This window comes from Rattus norvegicus, chromosome 7 (genome assembly GCF_036323735.1).
Source record: "Rattus norvegicus strain BN/NHsdMcwi chromosome 7, GRCr8, whole genome shotgun sequence".
Lineage (NCBI taxonomy): Eukaryota > Metazoa > Chordata > Mammalia > Rodentia > Muridae > Rattus > Rattus norvegicus.
The window spans coordinates 115,693,099-115,711,653 of NC_086025.1; the positions used below are offsets into that span (position 1 = coordinate 115,693,099).

General features: G+C 46.7%; 1 protein-coding gene across 6 annotated transcripts; it reads left to right on the forward strand.

Annotated features, from left to right (window-relative positions):
* The first annotated feature begins 1,811 nt into the window (after positions 1–1,811).
* Positions 1,812–17,814, forward strand: Wbp2nl (WBP2 N-terminal like). 6 transcript variants are annotated; one of them, XR_010053898.1, is made up of 8 exons: positions 1,812–2,066; positions 8,130–8,238; positions 8,549–8,690; positions 8,855–8,947; positions 11,080–11,184; positions 15,621–15,734; positions 16,746–16,854; positions 17,649–17,814. XR_010053898.1 is itself a non-coding variant. In XM_063264692.1 (7 exons), exons 1-7 carry the CDS (start codon positions 2,005–2,007, stop codon positions 17,653–17,655), a joined length of 627 nt encoding a protein of 208 aa, XP_063120762.1. In that variant the 5' UTR covers positions 1,812–2,004; the 3' UTR covers positions 17,656–17,814. The 6 variants fall into 6 exon arrangements, 4 of the variants coding, with proteins under 4 accessions (XP_063120762.1, XP_001067725.2, XP_038936233.1 ...); XR_005487273.2 differs by lacking the exon at positions 1,812–2,066 and adding an exon at positions 2,074–2,644; XM_063264692.1 differs by lacking the exon at positions 15,621–15,734.
* The last annotated feature ends 741 nt before the right edge of the window (positions 17,815–18,555 follow it).

The window sequence follows — 18,555 nt, forward strand, 5'->3', positions numbered from 1 at the left end:
TTGCTGGCCAACCAGTCTGTTTCCATGCTCAGTGAAATATTCTTTCTTGAGGCAAGAGGGGAGGGTGATAGGATATGTGGCATCCTCTTCTGGCTTGTTCATGTGCACACAGGCATGCACAGCCAACATGCAGAGCGCACACACACACTTCTACACGGAGGAGGGTACACAGCAGCTTACACAGCAGCACTCTCTCAGATCGAGGACCACCCTTGCCCTCATTTGCAGCTCAGTGAGCATCACAACTCCCACCTGCTTGTTAGTTCCTGAGTTTTAATGGGAACTTTAAGCACTTATTTGGGACCTTGACTGTCGTTTCTAACAAAATCTCAGACATTCGATTTTGCCGATAAAGACGCAGGAGGCAGGTGCTGGGGTGAAAGCCGATTAGCTTGGAGAGGCAGAGAAAGCATCCAGCGTATCTTCCTCCTCAGTCGATGTCCTAAAGGAAGAGTTCTGCTTCTCCACACTGTCTCCCAACCACCTCCAACTGAACATCCCTCTCTTCTACCTCCTGTGGGTCCTCTCCTCCTGACTCCCTCTTTTTTTTTTTTTTTTTTTTTTTTTTTTTTTTTTTTTTTTTTTTTTTTTTTTTTTTGGAGCTGGGGACCGAACCCAGGGCCTTGTGCTTGCTAGGCAAGCACTCTACCACTGAGCTAAATCCCCAACCTCCTCTTGACTCCCTCTTACTCTGTCTTTTTTCCTATGTTCCCACCCCACCACTGGCTGTTTGCTCCGCCTCTTGACCTATGGTTGATTTTATTTAATCCTGTTTACAATAAACAGAAGGTTTTCGGGGTTCACGATGTGATCAAACCCTGCAAATATCCCACAACACTTGACTTTCCGTGAGGTGAACCTAAGGTACAAATAAATGAAGAGAGAGTTTGGAGGGGCCAGAATGGAAGATGAATCAAGAGGCTCTTGAAACCGTGCAGGTAAAGTGAGGAAGATATCAACACAACGAACACAGATGAAGGGAAGTGACATGTGAAAGACACAGCTGTTTGGCGGACACCAACCATCACAGCCACAATAAGCCTGTACACTAATGTTCAAGTGTGGAAGGTCAAGTCTAGAGAACACAGTCTTCTTGTCCAAGGCTTCATTGACCAGGAGAGGCTAGATCTCGATGTTTGCTGCTGTATACTATTCCTATTAAGTTTGATTCCTAATTCTAGTAAGTCTTGTAAAAATTGTCTGGGCTAGGAGTAGTGGCCCATGCCTTTAAACCTAGCACTTGGGAGGCAGAGGCAGGAGGGTCTCTGAGAGTTTGAGGTCCACCTGGTCTACGTAGTGAGTTCCAGAACAGTCAGGGCTACATAGAGAGACCCTGTTCACAAAAACAAAAACAACAAAAATCTGAAATCTGGACAGGTCTTACAATGATACTACGATTATTTGGAAATTTTCATTTGTTCACTGGAACATTAACACTCTAGAGTGTCTTGAGCAATAGATTGAGCAATAGAAAGGCTCAATGGATCCAAGAATCGGACCTACTGAAGGTTGAAATTCACTGTTCACTTCCTGATGTAGCTTACCTTTTCTGGGTGTTCTCTCACAAGACCATAGGTTCTATCCTAGGCCCTCTTTGATGGAAGGAAGCTCTGGTTTTAAAAGAGTGGAGGATATGTAGACCCTCAATCTGGGTTGTTTTGGCATAATCTGGACTGAGATTTTTGGTTAATGGCTACTTTTTAAACCACTAGCCCCTAGCAAGACCAAGGCTGGCTGTAGGCCTAACGAGACAGAGGCTAGTCACCCATCCTTCAGCTCCTCCCTGTTCTCGAGGTGAAGCCAGCTCCACGAACACGCCCCTTTTCCTCACCCAGGCTCTCCTCCCCTGACCTGTGACAGCTGCTCTTGTGACAGCTGCCCATTCAACTCCAGGGTTTCTGCGCCATAATCTCCGCCCTCTCCTCAGGGCCCCGCCCCTACCTTGCAGGCCCCGCCCCCTCCCATTTGAAGAGCCGGCGGCGGCGGGAGGGGACCAAGAGCAAGATGGCAGTGAACCAGAACCATACGGTGGACCGCCGTGGGGCCGCCATCCCGCATGGCGAAAGGTGCCTGAGGGAACTTCCGGGCTGCTGTCGAGAAGGGAGGAGATGCTCAGGGTAGACATGCTCTCTAGAAAGCCCTCTGCGAATTGAGGACTTTCCCGCCCTTTTCGAGCTTCTTAGGAGCTCTGCCCTGACGTTTGAGCGCATGCGTCAATGAGGGTGGTCCAGGAGCCTGTGGCTAGGCTCATGCAGGAGGCACGAGGGGGCGCTAGCATCCTCTGAGGGAAGGCCTGAGTGAGGACTGACTGTGTGAAGAGTGGGTCAGCCCTTGCATCGCAGAACAGCCTCCATTGGCTACGTGCGACTTTACGACTTTAAGAGGGTGACAGTGGCCCTGAGGGTCCTGGGTGTGCCTCTGGTGACCAGGAACAAAGGGGTAGGTGAGTTGGAAGAAGGATGTGGAGTATAGTAACTAATGCGGTGCTGTCACAAGCCTTCCTCCAAAATCCCCCAGAAATTCTCTTTCCTGGTTGCTTCAGTCTAGGACATTACTTCTCCACTTTTACTGCAAAGATTGGGGACAGTAGTACGGGTGCCCAGGAAGAATGGCATTCCCAGTCTCTCAAGAAGCCCACCTCTAGGTAAATTTAATGACTTTGACGCAGTCCCTTCCTTAATCCCCTCACCCACTTTGCTCAGCCTCTTCCGGATTATGCCCTTTCTCTGTTGACTTTCTTTTATGTCCCACTTAGCTGTGAGACTCATTCAACGATGAGCTCAAATAGAACTCTGAGGTCAGTTTGAGGCCAGCCTGATCAACAAAGCGAGTTCCAGGGCAGCCAGAGCGATATTGTAAAAAGAAAAATCCTGGGGTTGGGGATTTAGCTCAGTGGTAGAGCGCTTGCCTAGCAAGCTCAAGGCCCTGGGTTTGGTCCCCAGCTCCGGAAAAACAAAAACAAAAACAACAAAAAAAAGAAAACAGAAAAATCCTGATTTTTACCCCCTCTTCTTGTTCCTTTAAAATGTTAGGATCCGTGCTCTTGGATCTGTACCAATAGTTTTCATTGTTCAGCTAAGCACGGCAGCCTTGTTGTGTCTTTATAACTGCTCCGTCTGCAGTGAGCAATTTCCCTCACTGCACAGGTAGGAGTACAAGAAATAATTTGCTCAAAATCATTTTCCGTGCACGTGGGAAAGCCTGGGCTTGGGTTTGAAATTACATGCTGTGCATCCACTTCTCTTGCCTGTCTTTAGAAACGTGTTATTTCCGGCTTCTTCTTCTTCATCCAAGAACAATCGGTTCTCTGCGTTTCTCAGATGCAAATGACTGTAAGGAAGTAGTTTGAGGGGAGGAAAATTGATTCTATTTTTAGTTCCCTTTGTAGTTATGATACACATTTGAGAGTTCAGCTACAATTGTGGTGTTTGAATGTGATGAGACTAAGTCTTGCTGTTTGTTTATTTGGCTAGGGCTGGCCCTGAACTTGTGATCCTGCCTTAGTCTCCCCATGAATGTTTGTAGTAACGAAACAACTACAACAAAATATGCCAGAATATCTTAGCTTTGGGGTTGAGCAAGGATTTGTTCACACTGGAACACCAATGGTTTCAGAAATAATAATATAAATATTGACACTGAGAAGCATCCCCAGTGTTATTGATAAATGAGGAAATAGGGGTTGGGGATTTAGCTCAGTGGTAGAGCGCTTGCCTAGCAAGTGCAAGGCCCTGGGTTCGATCCTCAGCTCTGGGGGAAAAAAAAAAGATAAGTGAGGAAATAAGTTGGGAAGAGGTTGGGAAACATATATTTCAGCAGTGAGGAATAATTTTGTGACTCAGGTTGGAGGTGAAGTGTCTTGTTTCTACCTTGCCTTAGCACAGACATGTGGAACATTCCTAATCTAAAAACCCAAAAGGCTCCCCTGAAGCCAGATGTGACAGTGAAAGTCTGCTGGGAATACAGATGCATGGCTCCCTGTGTGGCTTGTAGAGAACTCATCGTCACGGCTGAGAGGTCAGAAACGTATGGGCCGGGCCGAGTTGTAAAAGTGGAAAAGAGTGAATCATTATTTTATTTTATTTTAATTTTATTCATTATTTAAAATTGTGCAGAGACACAGTTTTGATGTCACAGTAGGAAAATTGGGAAAAATTGATTACCCAAATTCCAACATTCAGTAGCTTTTGCAGCTTGGTATGCCTTTTCTGCACTTTTTTCTTATGGAAACGTACGCTTGTTTCCCCCGCTTACCAATGGCTTTGTATCTAGTTTACATTTGCTAATGTATTAGGACAGTTTCCAGGACCTGTGTCTGTATTATTGCTGACAATGGTTGATACTCCAGTGCTCATACATCTAAGCTTAATTCTCGACACGAGATATTCTGAGGCTGTCCCCTCATTTATAAGCATTACTGTTTAGAATTTTAAAAAAATGTGTGTGTGTGTGTGTGTGTGTGTGTGTGTGTGTGTGTGCGCGCATGCTTGTGTTCATGCCACAGCACTTTGCATCCCAGGGATCGAACTCAGATCGCCAGGCTCAGTGGCAAGTGCCTTTATTAATGGAGCTATCTTGCCAGGCCCTGCTTGAAAACTTTTGAACACGTATCTTTCTTTCCCCATCTATCAAAATGTGTCTTTGAGGCTGGTACCACCTGGTTCTCTGCCTTCCTTACCTGTGACAACAAGGATGCTGTGGGAGGCAAGGAGAATCCAGGTTGAGCCTCTCTTCTGCTACGAAAAAGACAGGAGTGACTTGGTTTCCAGTAATAACACACGTATGCACCCATCTTGCCCTGGGTATCTTTCATGTGTGGTAAACTGTGAAGGTCACCTCGTTGAAACACAAAGGTCCTGAGTGTTGTGAAGGAGTTGCATTTATCTAACTTTGGATAAAAGTCGCAGCAGGGCCATGGACAAATCATCCGGTGGCAAGCTGAAGGTGAGCACTGCTGTCCACAGAAGAATGGCTGAGCTCATCCTCATAAGGTGAAACTACCTTGACAATGAGTTAGGGACTGTGCAAGAAGGAGAGCTTCGAGGTATTTCTGTCCCAGAAATACGCTTGGAGCATTTTAGCATCCAGAAAGACAGAAATGAAACCAGAGAAGTTGATGTGCTAAGTCAGGCCAAGGCATCCCAACAAACGATGATGACCGGAAAATCAGGGCAGAGGTCCCTCCCTGTCAGATTCAAGATGCCCAAGGGTAAAGGAAGACCTTAGGGTCTGGTGTTGTAATTACGTTAGTGTCGTTAAAATAAAGATCTTGTGAAGTTTGCACTCCAAATTACAAGTTTCAAGAGCAAACTTTGTACTACAAAGTTCAGCTGGGCTGGACACTAAAGATTACTTTTAGTACCTGAGCATAAGAACACCTACTACCAAATAGGTTTTTAAATAACAAAAATAGTTCATAGGAAAACTTTTGATAGTTGGTAGTGTTATGTTTCTATCTTGTCTTCACCCAGACAAGGTTGAACAACTCTGATCTGAAAATCCAAAAATCTAAAATGCCCCACTGAATTCAGGTGTGGTAGGGTTGGAGCGATGGCACATCTATTAAGAGCGTATCCTGTTCTGCTACAGGACCCACGTTCAGGTCCCAGACCCTGTGGTGAATGGCACCCAGCTCAGGTTGGTGCAAGAGGGTTGTAAGTTCTAGGCCAGCCTGGGCTATATAGCAAGACCCTATCTCAAAAACGAAAGAACCCTTGAGTGCCAACAAATACCTTATCTGGAAAAATGCCACCCCATGATACTCTGTTTTCAGCATAACATTGCTTAAAATATTATAGACTTAAATATAAATATATAGCTTCAGGTTCTATGCGTAAGATATATATGAAACAATTGAATGTCATTTCGACTTGGGTTTCATCCCCCAAATTTCTTGTATATGCAAGCATTCCAAGGTCTAAAACTGTTCAGAGACTAAATATTTCATTAAGAGATACTCAAGTTATACTAAAAATCAGGATTCAAGTAATTAATCTTGAATTAATTTTAATAAAAGTAGGAAAGTAGTATCACTAGTCTCATACTGTCATTGTTATCCCATCATAAAAGCTTTATTCATGGGCTGGAGAGGTGGCTCAGTGGTTAAGAGCACCCGACTGCTCTTCCAGAGGTCCTGAGTTCAATTCCCAGCAACCACATGGTGGCTCACAACCATCTGTAAAGAAATCTGATGCCTCTTCTGGTGTATCTGAAGACAGCTACAGTGTATTTATATATAATAAATGAATAAATCTTTAAAAAAAAAGCTTTATTCATGCCTGGTTGGTTTATGTGAGATTTTACTTTGTGTGTTGTGGTGGTTTGAATGAAAATGTTCCCCATAGACTCAGAGAGTGGGCACTCTTAGGAGATGTGGCCTTGTTGGAGTAGATGTGGCCTTGTTGAAGAAAGTGTGTCACAGTGGGGCGGGCTTTAGGGTTTCAAGTGCTCAAGCCAGGCCTAGTGTTTCTTTCTTCCTGCTTCCCCCCTTAATGATAATGGACTAAACCTCCAAACTGTAAGCCAGCCCCAGTTGAATGTTTTTCTTTATTATTTTATTGTATGGGTGTTTTGCTAGCATGTATGTTGTGTACTGTGTGTGTAACACCTGTGGAGGCCAGAAGATAATGTGGGGACTATAGTTACAGGGAATTGCGAGTCATCAGGCAGGTGCTGGGAATTGAACCCGAGTTCTCTCTAAGAGCAGTCAGTGTGCTCTTAACAACTGAGCCATCTCTGCAGCCCTGCTGTCTGTCTGTTTTGAGACAGGATGTCACTACAGAGTCCAGCAGATCATCATATAAGCCCAGGATGTAAGCCTGGAGTTCTGTACATGTGTGTGAAGGGTGTGTGCTGTGAGTGTTGTGGATTTACATGGGCGTAAGCTTTTGAGGCGTGCGTTTGTCCTATACAGCCCTGCTCACGCCCAAAACTTCACTGTCAGAACGTACAATTTTATATATTATCACTACCTCTACAAGTGTATAATTATTCTTTCATCCCAGGATCTTAAACAGATCCTTCTGCTCTATCGCTCTTGCTATCTATCACTCTTCCTCAGTTGTGTAACTTCCATGCCGAAAGACCCAGAGCTTGCTGTTTTTTTTTACTGGTCCAGCAGTGAGTTCCCCAGGCTCAAGTCCCAGTTTCCCAGGTTGATCTTGCTACTCTTCCTAACGTTACTCATGCTAAGCCTTGCTTCTTCCAGATCGCCAATCTTCTCCCACGCAGGCAATCTGCTTTCTGATATCTGCATCTTCATCATCTTTAATGCTGATAACCACCCCCACCTCCCCATCCCCCCGTCTGGATTGTCCCGTGTATCCTTTCCTCTGCCTATTTAAATGCTACCTATTAAGAGTCACCTCCAGGGGTTGGGGATTTAGCTCAGTGGTAGAGCCCTTGCCTAGGAAGTGCAAGACCCTGGGTTCGGTCCCCAGCTCCGAAAAAAAGAACCAAAAAAAAAAAAAAAAAAGTCACCTCCAGCCACATCCTTTCCATGAGGTCTTTCACAATTGTTTCCACCATAAATAATCCCTCCTGCTAAATGACTGGGATGTTTTTTGTGCCATTTACGTGACACACGTCTCCGATTATTTGCATGATGTTCTCTGTTCATGCTTCCTTTTCTTTCTTCCTTCCTTCCTTCCCTTCTTCCTTTCTAAATGAATGTTTAGGGCCTTACCCTTTGTCAGAGTCACAGCAGTGACGGAGGAAGTTGTTATTTCTAATAATCAGGGAGGCACTGAACAAATAAACTAAAAAAAAAAAAAGAGAGAAAAAATTAGAAAGCTAGATTCTGTGAGTGAAGAAAGCATGCATGAGTTGCCCTCATCAGAGAGAAGCTGGGCTAATGTGCTGGGGGTGTGCGAGCTCCTGTGCCCGGCCATCCCAGGGCCTAGTTCTTCTCAGTTCTTCCCAGTTCTTCCCCAAGAAATTTAAGAATTAGTGACATACATTGGGAATAGATATAAGTTTGAAAAGATAAAAAAAAAAAAAAAAAAACCATCGATGTAAAAGGGAGAGATCTGTCTCTCACTGCCTGAGTGTGGGGATCAAAGGCGTGCACCCCCACCCCGGCTCATTTCACCTACGTCCTAACGTGTGCTGCCCGCCTTGCCTCTCTGCAGTGTCCTGAAGAAATGTTCAGATGTGGACCTCTCCTTCCCCCAGCCACGGCCAGGCTCCAACCTCTTCAGTGGTACAAAGAGAGGGACTGTGTTTCTCACCTCCTACCGGGTAATCTATGCTTTCCTTTTGATTGGCTCATTAGTTCACGCTGATTTGTTCCTAACGCTCAAAACAAAAAAAAACAAAAAAAAAAAAAACAAACCAAAAAAACCCCAAAAAACAACAAAAAAACCCCATTAACTATTGGTTTTGAAGGCGGTTAAAAACATTTTTACTTTGAGACTTCCATTTCGCAGGAGGATGGAAGGAAAAAGAGGATGTTTCGAAATTAGTGCCCAAGTGACCTTGAGCTTGCCTTTGTAAGTCTTTCCATGGACAAATCCTGTATTCCTTTCCCAAAGTTTCCTTCCTCACTCAGGTGATTTTTGTGACTTCACGTTCAGACAACGATCCCATGTTGTCTTTTATGATGCCGTTTCATCTAATGAATAACTGCACCATTGAACAGCCCATCTTTGGTGCAAACTACATTAAAGGGACAATTCAGGCAGCTCCAGATGGTAAGTTTTTTTTTTTCCCCTCTAAGAAGTGCTTCACTTACACCCCAGAAAAGATGCTAGAAGATGTAAGACTTAGTTCATGTTAGAACTCAAACAAAAGCTGACCTGCCTGTTTGAGACCATGCTCCTTAGTGTTGGTAAACATTTGCCCTTTCTCCCTCCAGGTGGCTGGGAAGGTTCTGCTACTTTTAAAATAGTCTTCAGGAAAGGAGGTGCAATCGACTTTGCCCAGTTGATGGCCAAAGCTGCCTCTGCTGGTGAGTGATAAAACCAATAAAGGCCTTAGAGGTTAAGGAGTTGAAACTATTACTCGACGGAGAGTGGCTGGCCCGGTGTCAGACGTTTGGTATTTCTATATGAATTAATTCAAGCATTTCTAAGTTTACCTATCGTCTTAGTCAGGTTTCCTATTCCTGCACAAACATTAGGACCAAGAAGCAAGTGGGGAGGAAAGGGTTTCTTCAGCTTACACTTCCACATTGCTGTTCAGCACCAAAGGAAGTCAGGACAGGAGCTCACACAGGGCAGGAAGCAGGAGCTGATGCAGAGGCCACGGAGGGATGTTACTTACTGGCTTGCTCCCCCTGATTGTTCAGCTTGCTCTCTTACAGAACCCAAGACTACCAGCTCAGGGGTGGCACCACTCACAATGGGCCTCCCCACCCTTGATCACTAATTTAGAAAATGCCTTACAGCTGGGTCTCATGGAGGCATTTCCTCAAGGGAGGCTCCTTTCTCTGTGGTAACTCCAGCTTGTGTTAAGTTGACACGCAAAACCAGCCAGTACACCTATTGCGTGTCAAATCCCACACTTCGGCTCCTGTGGTCAGACATCTACATGTGTAACCTAAGATGTGGTCTTGTGTGCCACATCCTGCACACCTGGATACCTGACTGGAGCGGCTTGGGGATGAGCAAACACCTCTGTGTACAGGATAGCTGGATAGGGTGGGTTTGCTCGCCGGGGTTGGATCCTGCACACCTGGATACCTGACTGGAGCGGCTTGGGGATGAGCAAACACCTCTGTGTACAGGATAGCTGGTTAGGGTGGGTTTGCTCGCCGGGGTTGGATCCTGCACACCTGGATACCTGACTGGAGCGGCTTGGGGATGAGCAAACACCTCTGTGTACAGGATAGCTGGATAGGGTGGGTTTGCTCGCCGGGGTTGGATCCTGCACACCTGGATACCTGACTGGAGCGGCTTGGGGATGAGCAAACACCTCTGTGTACAGGATAGCTGGATAGGGTGGGTTTGCTCGCCGGGGTTGGATCCTGCACACCTGGATACCTGACTGGAGCGGCTTGGGGATGAGCAAACACCTCTGTGTACAGGATAGCTGGATAGGGTGGGTTTGCTCGCCGGGGTTGGGCAGCCCAGAAAGCTACAAGTGTTGCTAGGAACAGCACAGACAGAAAGGTCAGGTCTCCTTAGTAGAAGACTGTGTGGGAGCAGTCTCAGGCTGGGAACAGCCAACAGTGTCTGTGAGCTCTGTCAATATTTGTGCATGGATTACAGAAGACTGCCAATTCCCTGAGCCTGGCCTGGGGAAGGCTTTGCTATGTGCATTTTGATCTCCTCGCCTTGGCCTTGGCCTTGTTTGCTCTTGCCATTCGTAAGAGGGGACTAGGGACACCTACTGTCCTGCACTACTCACCTCATGGCTTTCTGTGACTCTTCTGCTACGGTTTCATCCAACCTGGCTTCACGCCACCCACAACCCAATCAAGCGGCACTTTGTGCCTTATCCGCTCTCTTCTCCGGTTGGCATTTTGTTCTGTCAGAAAAGACTCTTTCTCTTGTTTTTTTTTTTTTCTGTCCACCTCAAACTCCCATCTAGATGTTAACGGTCTAGTGAAGATGGACATTCTTGGACACATACATATTTGCTTGAACAGAGGCATGGATATGGTGCCGCAGATAAAATGGTGAAAGGGTATAATGTGCCTGAGTTACTCTAGTGAGTAGACTTCGATGCTGGGGTCATGGTCAAAACCGGTAATCAGGGTAAGTCTGAGAGGAGGAGTTCAACTTTAAGACAAGTATTCTAGCTGGCGCTTTTTAAATGTTGACTATACTGGGCAGTAGTCTAAGCCCTTTACAAGGTCAGCTTGATGCTCATAAAGCCTTAGGGTAAAGAAACTATACTATGCTCCCTCACTTGATAAATGCGGAAACAAGTTAAGGGATGGTTACATAGTAAATGCTGTTAGCCGCTAAATAACCACAGGCAATGAGACAAAGTTGCTATTAAGTATGCCCATTAAGAAAAGGGCCACGTGGATTTTACCTGGCACCACTAGCCTGTTTATTGTTGACTCGCCTGAAAGGTTGTTCAGTTCCTAGCCGAAATAGAAAGAGTTCTAATTTTGCCAAATTGTCTTCTCAGCTGCCCAAGGAGTTCCACTGAGAGTTGCAAGCTTCTGGATGGGCCCTCTAGGAATTTATGTCATCACTGGAGAGAGGAACATTTATGCCCCACAGGCATACCAAGGTGAGGCGTGGGGAGAGGTGGCCCTAAGAAGTGGAGAAGTATGCCAGACCCCTGACAGTTCACCACAACCTTCCTTCAGGGTTTGGGGCTCTCTTGGCTTTGTTTCCTGGTTGAAACCTAATGCTGAGTAAGCAAATAACCAGACTGGCATTTCAGATCACATCCTGCTTGCTTGCCTGGAAGTCTGCGTGTTTGACACAGGGCTGGCCTGGAATTTGCTGTACAGCTTCAGCCCGCTGAGCACTGACGTTTTGTGTGCAGGTTGCAGACTTGCTCTAGTCATGGTGCCTAGGGGGCACCCAAGCAACTCCTACCAGTGAGGAGCTCGCTTCCTATGCCAGCCTGAACAGAAAACAATGCTCTGCCAACCTCACCTCTTGTGTTACATTACCATGGTCACCAAGGCTGGCAAGCCCTCCAGCCACACCCCAAGCTTCATGGCCGGGGCCTTTTCACATCCACCATCCAAGATGGAGAGAGTTTCAGGCTTCCATGAACTCCTGGCTTGCTCAATAGGATATGACTGAGGCACCATTGCATTTATTCATAGTATTTTTGAGATCAATGTTAGATGATCTCGTTTTGAAATCCGTGTCTCATTAGGCTGGAGATGCCTGTCAGCAGGTTTCAGCACTCGAAGGCTGACTTGAAACTAAAGGAGACTGCAGAGTATCCAAGGGATTAACAGTGCCCAGCGACAAGAACATGAGCTAGCGGTAGTGTCAAGAGAGGCCTCACGGAGGCTGGAGAGGGGCCCAGTTGTGAACAGTCCCTTCTGCTCATCCAGGGATTGACGTTTAGTTGTCAGCACCCACACCGAGTGGTTCACAACTACTGGACCCAGCCCCAGGGATCTGATCTGTTACCCTCTCCAGACAGGCATACCCATGGCACAGACACACAGACACATAAAAATAAAACGTGGGGTATGGTGGCATACACCTTTAGTCCCAGCACTCAAACTCCAGAGGCAGAGGTAGGTGGATCTCTTCAAGTTCAAGGCCAGTCTGGTCTCCATAGTGAGTTTCAGGACAGCCAGAACGACAGAGAGAGAGACCCTGTTTCTGATGATGATGATGATGATGATGATGATGATGATGATGATGGTGGTGGTGGTGGTGGTGGTGGTGGTGGTGATGATGATGATGGTGGTGGTGGTGGTGATGATGGTGGTGGTGATGATGATGGTGGTGGTGGTGGTGATGGTGATGGTGGTGGTGGTGGTGATGATGATGATGATGGTGGTGGTCGTGATGATGGTGATGATGCTTTTTGTTTTTCAAAGGAAGAGCTCCTGATGTCAGACCCAAACAGCCCTTTAGGGTACAGAAAAACAAATTGTTGATTCTTTCCCAGGGTTCCCAGCTCTCTGTGTTAGATTTCTGCTACTGAGATAATTATTAAAAGAGAAGGTTTTGTTGTTGTTTTGAGATGGGTCTCAGGTAGCTCAGGCCGATTTCCACCTTACTGTGTATTTGGGGATGCCCTTGAACGTCTGATCCCCCTGCCCCCACCTCCCAAGTGCTGGGATTACAGGTGTCCAGTACCAAACCTAGTTTTAATGACAAGGTCTCCCACTGTGGTTTAGTCCAGCCTGGAATTTATTCTGTAAGCCATGCTGGCCTTGAACTGTGGAAATCCTTGCCTCAACCTTACCTGGAGCTCGGGTTATAGGTGTGAGGTTGTTGTTGTTTGTTTGTTTTGCTTTTTCTGTGCAGGCTCTAGCATTCATGTGGAGGTCAGAGGACAGCCTGTGGAAGTCGTGGCTCCCAGGGACTGATCATGCATTGAAGGCTTGGTGGTGCCAGCCTTTATCTATGGAGCCATCTTGTTGGCCCTTTCTTTTTATTTTTGTGGTTAATTGGATTTCTGTTGCTGCTGTTTTTTTTTTTTTTTTTTTTTTTTTTTTTTCTGAGACAGGCTCTCATCATATAGCCCGGGCTGACCTGGAACTTATTATTGATGTAAAAAATAAAAAAAGTGCGGAATGGCTTCCTGGAGTACCGTGGCAGTTGTGCTCTTGCTAGCTTATGCTCCAGCAGGTCATCGGAACTAGTGCTGCTTTACCTCAGCAACTCCATGCTGCTCCAAGTACTCTCTGACCCAGGTAGCCAACTCTCTACCCATCTAGTTCCCAAGGCAGGTCTCTGGCACGACAGTTTCATACAGAGACCCGCTATCTCGAGTCAAGGCTCTCGTACTGTGGACTCTGCTCACATTTCTAGCATCCACCCCCTGGACCTAGTGGCAGCTACCCACTCCTAGCCCCTTGCCGCTGCTCTGTTTACCTTCCCAGCATCCGCCCCCTAATAGTTATGGTATAAACTCCCAACAACCCGATAAAATCAGGACTCAACCAACTGTAACCCAACAATCAGAGTTATATGTTAAATTCTCAGTCCACACTACATCCACACAATGAACCTACAACCAATCGATAAGGATATAAACCGCCCACCTAGATAAGATAAATTTGCCTACAGAAATCCATCCCAACTAGGTTGGCAATTCAAGACCACCTCATCTGGGTCATCCTTCTCTGTCTCCATCTTGATTCTCCTTCCTTCTCCTTCTCTCCCGCCTTACAAAGGTTTTGTCCCTGCCTTACCTTTTTACTGTTCAGTCATGCATGGCCTTGACCTAACTTGTGCTCGCCCCCAGCCCCTAGGGTTTCTCTGTGTAGCCCTGGTTATCCAGTACCTGCTCTGTAGAACAGACTGGCCTTGAACTTAGAGATCTGCCTGCCCCCACCTCCCAAGTGCTGGGATTAAAGGTGGGTGACTACCAGCTGGCTGGTTTCCAGGCTTCTAACCTGGTCTGCCCTAGATATCGGACATGTGAGACGACCTTGATTTTATGCCCTTCTGTTGCTCGTCTGGCTTGTTGACTTAAAAGGCAAGAGTGTGCCATGACCAAGGACATCAGACATCATTCTAGGTTTTCTTTTTCTTTTTCTTTCTTTTTTTTTTTTTCCGGAGCTGGGGACCGAACCCAGGGCCTTGCGATTGCTAGGCAAGCATTCTACCACTGAGCTAAATCCCCAACCCCTCATTCTAGGTTTTTTAAATTTTAGTTTTATTATTTGTCTTACTGAGGGCTTCCATTGCTGTAAAGAGAAACCGTGACCAAGGCAACTCTTATAAAGGACATTTAATTGGGGCTGGCTTACAGGTTCAGAGGGTCAGTCCATTATCATCATGGCGGAAGCATGGCAGAGTGCAGGGAGGCATGGCGCTGGAGGACTTGAGACTTCTACATCTTGTTTTGAACAGAAGACAGGCTCCCATGTTGCTAGGAGGAGAGTTTCAAAGCCCCCCCCCCCACAGTGACACACTTCCTCCAACAAGGCCACACCTCCCGATAGCACCACTCCCTGGGCCAAGCTTATTCAAACCATCACATTATTTACAATGTAATTATGTCAGTTCTCCCTTCCCTTTTCTTCTTTAAAACCTCCCATTCTCTCTCTCTCTCTCTCTCTCTCTCTCTCACACACACACACACACACACACAGAGCTCTATTTCAAACTCATGGCCTCTTTTTCTTTAATTATATGTGTATGCGTGTGTGTGTGTGTGTGTGTTTGTGTGCTCGAGTGTATGTGTGTATATGTGTGTCTGTGTGTGTGTGCATGCATGTGTGTGCATGCGTGTGTGTATGTGTGTGTGTGTGTGTGTGTGTGTGTGTGTATTCCTAAATATAACCTGCTGAGTCTATATAATATCATTTATATATAAATGTGTTCAGGGCTCACCATTTGGCACTGGATAATCAATTCGTGTGGTCTTTTCTGGGGAAGACGATTTCTTCCACTCAGAGCATTCCTTTGTTGCCTGTAGGTTTTCGGCCTAGGGTTGAAACTTTATGGGTTTTCCCCTTCCAGAGCGCCATGTCTATCCGTGTCTTCCTCCTTAGTCATGTTTAGGCAGCCATGCTGGTGAGACCTCATGAGTTAGCTCCTCTGACTGTTTTGGGGGACAATACTGGAGGAGAAAGGTAATCATCAGCGTCCCCCAGCTACACACCCTGTGATCTATAACAGCAATCTATCTACACGATATACTAATACCGCACAGATGTTATGGGAGGAACCAGCCAGTCTCTACTGGATTTAGGGCCCACTCCATTAAGGAACCCTTACCTGACACTACTAAAATGGCCTAGAACCTGCGACTAGATAGATCACGAGCCTAGGGGGAAAACTAATACTGTTATTCTGCTAAAGGAACACAGCATTAAAACGTTTCCTAATGACATACCCATTGATTAGCTTGTCACTCTGTCCTCATCAGAGAAGCTGTTTGGTCCAGGGGGTGGTAATTAACACAGGGACCCCCAACGAGACAACTGCAGAGAGAGAGAGAGAGAGAGACCCCAGACCACTCAGCCCTAAATGGGATATTTTCACCAATCCTGTCTTTCTTTTCCATGAAAGGACACCACGATCCAGGCAATTTGTAAAATCAAGCGTGTAACTGAAGGATTGCTTACTTAGAGCTCCCGAGGGCGAGTCCATGACTGTCACGGTGAGGAGCACGGTGGCAGGCAGGTGGGCCTGGTGCTGGAGCAGGGCTGAACTTTTATCTTATAAAGAAAGCAGACAAAGTTAAGTCTGGGCTTGGTATGGGCCTCTGAAACCTCAAAGCCACCCCAGTCAACCACCTCTTTCAACAAGACCACAGCTCCTAACCCTTCCTCAACAGTTCACCGCCTGGAACCCAGTATCCAGATACGAGAGCCTGTGGGAACCATTCTCATTCAGACCACCACAAAGAACCCTCCCCTAAAGGCCCAGGGATCCATGCAGAAGATGAGGCAGAAAGATTCTAAGAGCGAGAGGTGACAGATAACTCCAAGCATCCAGTGTCTTCTAGACACAACAGGACTGATGCATATAGCTCACAGACACTGACAGCACATAAAGACCCTCACAAGTTCAAAACAGCAAAAATCCCCTGATCTAGAAGAGGAGAGGGGTGGACACAAAGTAGCTAATCTGTAATTGATACCCTCTGGGAAAGAGAAAATCAGTTTCCCAGATGCAGTGTCACTGGGTATATTAATCACACTTCAGGGCAGACCCTATGCCTAAGAGAGCTGACCACCACAAAATGGTTTTGTTCCCATCTTTGTTTTGTTTTAAGGTTTAGGGAGATAGAGAGAGAAAGAGAGAACATGAGGTAGGGAGGGGAGATGGGAAGACGGGGAGGAATTTGGGGAGTTATAAATGGTTGTGCCATGTGGGAACTGGGTAATTGAACCCAAGCCTTCTGAAAGAGCAGCCAGTGTTTTTAACTACTGAGCCATCTCGCCAGGGCCACCCTTCCCCTAAAGTGATCTTGCCCGTCCTAGTTTCCAAATTATACTCCTCACTGAGGGTGCGTCTCGTTTCATAACCACGACTAACGTTACCAGATAAAACACGTATGTGCATGACTCTCAGTTATGACCGATGTAACGAGAAGGCTATTTCCAGTTCATTCAGATCACCTCACCAAAAGAAACACCATCTCCCCCGAGTAACGGCTAAAGATTTTTCCCTTCGTTTTGCCATTCTCAGCTGCCTATGGAGCCCCACACGCGGGGTATGGAGTCCCACCCGCCGGATACGGAGTCCCACCCGCAGGATACGGAGTTCCACCCGCGGGATACGGAGTCCTACCTGCTGGGTACGGAGCCCCACCTCCCAGATACGATGTCCTGCCTTCTGGATACGGAGCTGCGAGATATGGATCCCCTCCTCCTCTATACGTAGCTACCCCTATGGGCTATGGAGTCCCACCTCCTGGGTATGGACCCCCACCTGTGAGATACGGATCCCCACCTCCTGGATACGAAGCCCCCACTATGCAGTATGGCGCCCCACCTCCTACATACGTAACTACACCTATGGAATCCGGTTCCCCACCTCCCGGATATGAAGCCCCGCCTATTGGGTTTGGAACCCCTGGCTCAGGGAGTGAGTCCATACCTTCTGGATCCACATCCCTGCCTGTCGCACAGGAAGCACTACCTGCTGGGTCTGAAGCAGGCCATCCCACGTCTGTGGCAGCCCAGAATCCTGAATTTCAGGCATCTTTCCCCTCTACCTCGTCGTCACAGTCCCATTCTCCCCCGTCTAAGATGTAAACCTTGAAGTTTCACCAAGCAAAACCGCACTCTAGCATTGAAGTTAAGACAGCACAGAGCACTTAGGTGTCTGATCACAGACCCATACTAGGTATCTGTCTCCCTCCTTGGGAGTTCAGTCATAGGGTGGAACCAAGCATTACCTCCAGGCCTTGATTTTAGAAGCAGTGTTAACTCCTGGTTAGCTGGATAGAGAAGGAACAGCACCAGAGGGTCAGTCCCCTAATGACTTGCTTGACATAGGATGCATTTAAAACGTACCTTGATGTGAGTTTGCAAAAAAGCCTCCTGCTCTCATCTGTGCTCAAACACTCTATCCTACTCTATTTGGTAGACACTAAGACCTGCTAAAATGCCATGTCGAGAGCTGGGCCTGATGGTCCAGGCCTGGAGTCCCAGCTGCCAGAGAGTCACAAGGATGGCGAGATCAAGTCAAAGTCAGCCTAGGCAGCTTGGTGAGATCCTGTCTCAAAAACTATAAAAAGGGGCCAGGGACAGAACTCGGTTGTGTGCTTGCCTAGTATGTTGATGGATGTAGGTTTAATCTCCGTTGATTTATTAAATATTCAGGTGCCAGGCACAGGTGCACACACCTGTAATCCCACAGCACTTGTGAGGCAGAGGCAGGAGGCTCAGAAGTTCAAGGTCATCTTTGGTTATGTAGGGAGTTAACCATCAGCATGGGCTACCTTAGAACTGTCTCAAAAGGAAAATCCATCCCGCATCACACTGAACACAGCTGCTCCACACAGTGCTCTTTACATTAGTGAAATTAGGACACCCTTACCTTCCAGTGAGAGAGGATCTTATAGATTACAGCATATACATACAATAGAACAGTATGTAGATGTGGGAAATGTAGAGAAAGCAGCCTCTAAAAAGACCAAAAACAAAGCAGTAAGGGGGGAAATCCCAGGTCCAAAACAACGGACTAGGGTAGTACTCTCCAGCATGTGCTTTAACAAACTGTAGTCAGGATACGTGAAGAGCTGGGAAGAGAGACGTGGGGTCGGAGAGATGGTCAGTTGCTCCTATCAGAAGCATAAGGGCCTGACTTTGATCATGGGTACTTGTATGAAGCCAGACTTGGCTGCACAAACCTGTAATTCCTGTTCTGTGGGTGGGAATCCTTAGGGCTTGCTAGCCAGCTGAATCAGTGAGTCAGCGAGTCAGCCTGAACCAGGTAGCCCCGGATTTTGAGAGTTTGTTTCAGTTAGGAGACCTTGTTTCAGATAGGGTGG

Excerpts from the sequence above, each read along its gene's own strand:
- Wbp2nl (XM_017595267.3), top strand. The coding sequence starts at position 2,460 with ATGTGGAGTATAGTAACTAATGCGGTGCTGTCACAAGCCTTCCTCCAA. Across the intron at positions 8,239-8,548 it reads TGTTTCTCACCTCCTACCGG|GTGATTTTTGTGACTTCACG; the intron begins GTAATCTATGCT and ends TTCCTCACTCAG. Across the intron at positions 8,948-11,079 it reads GGCCAAAGCTGCCTCTGCTG|CTGCCCAAGGAGTTCCACTG; the intron begins GTGAGTGATAAA and ends TTGTCTTCTCAG.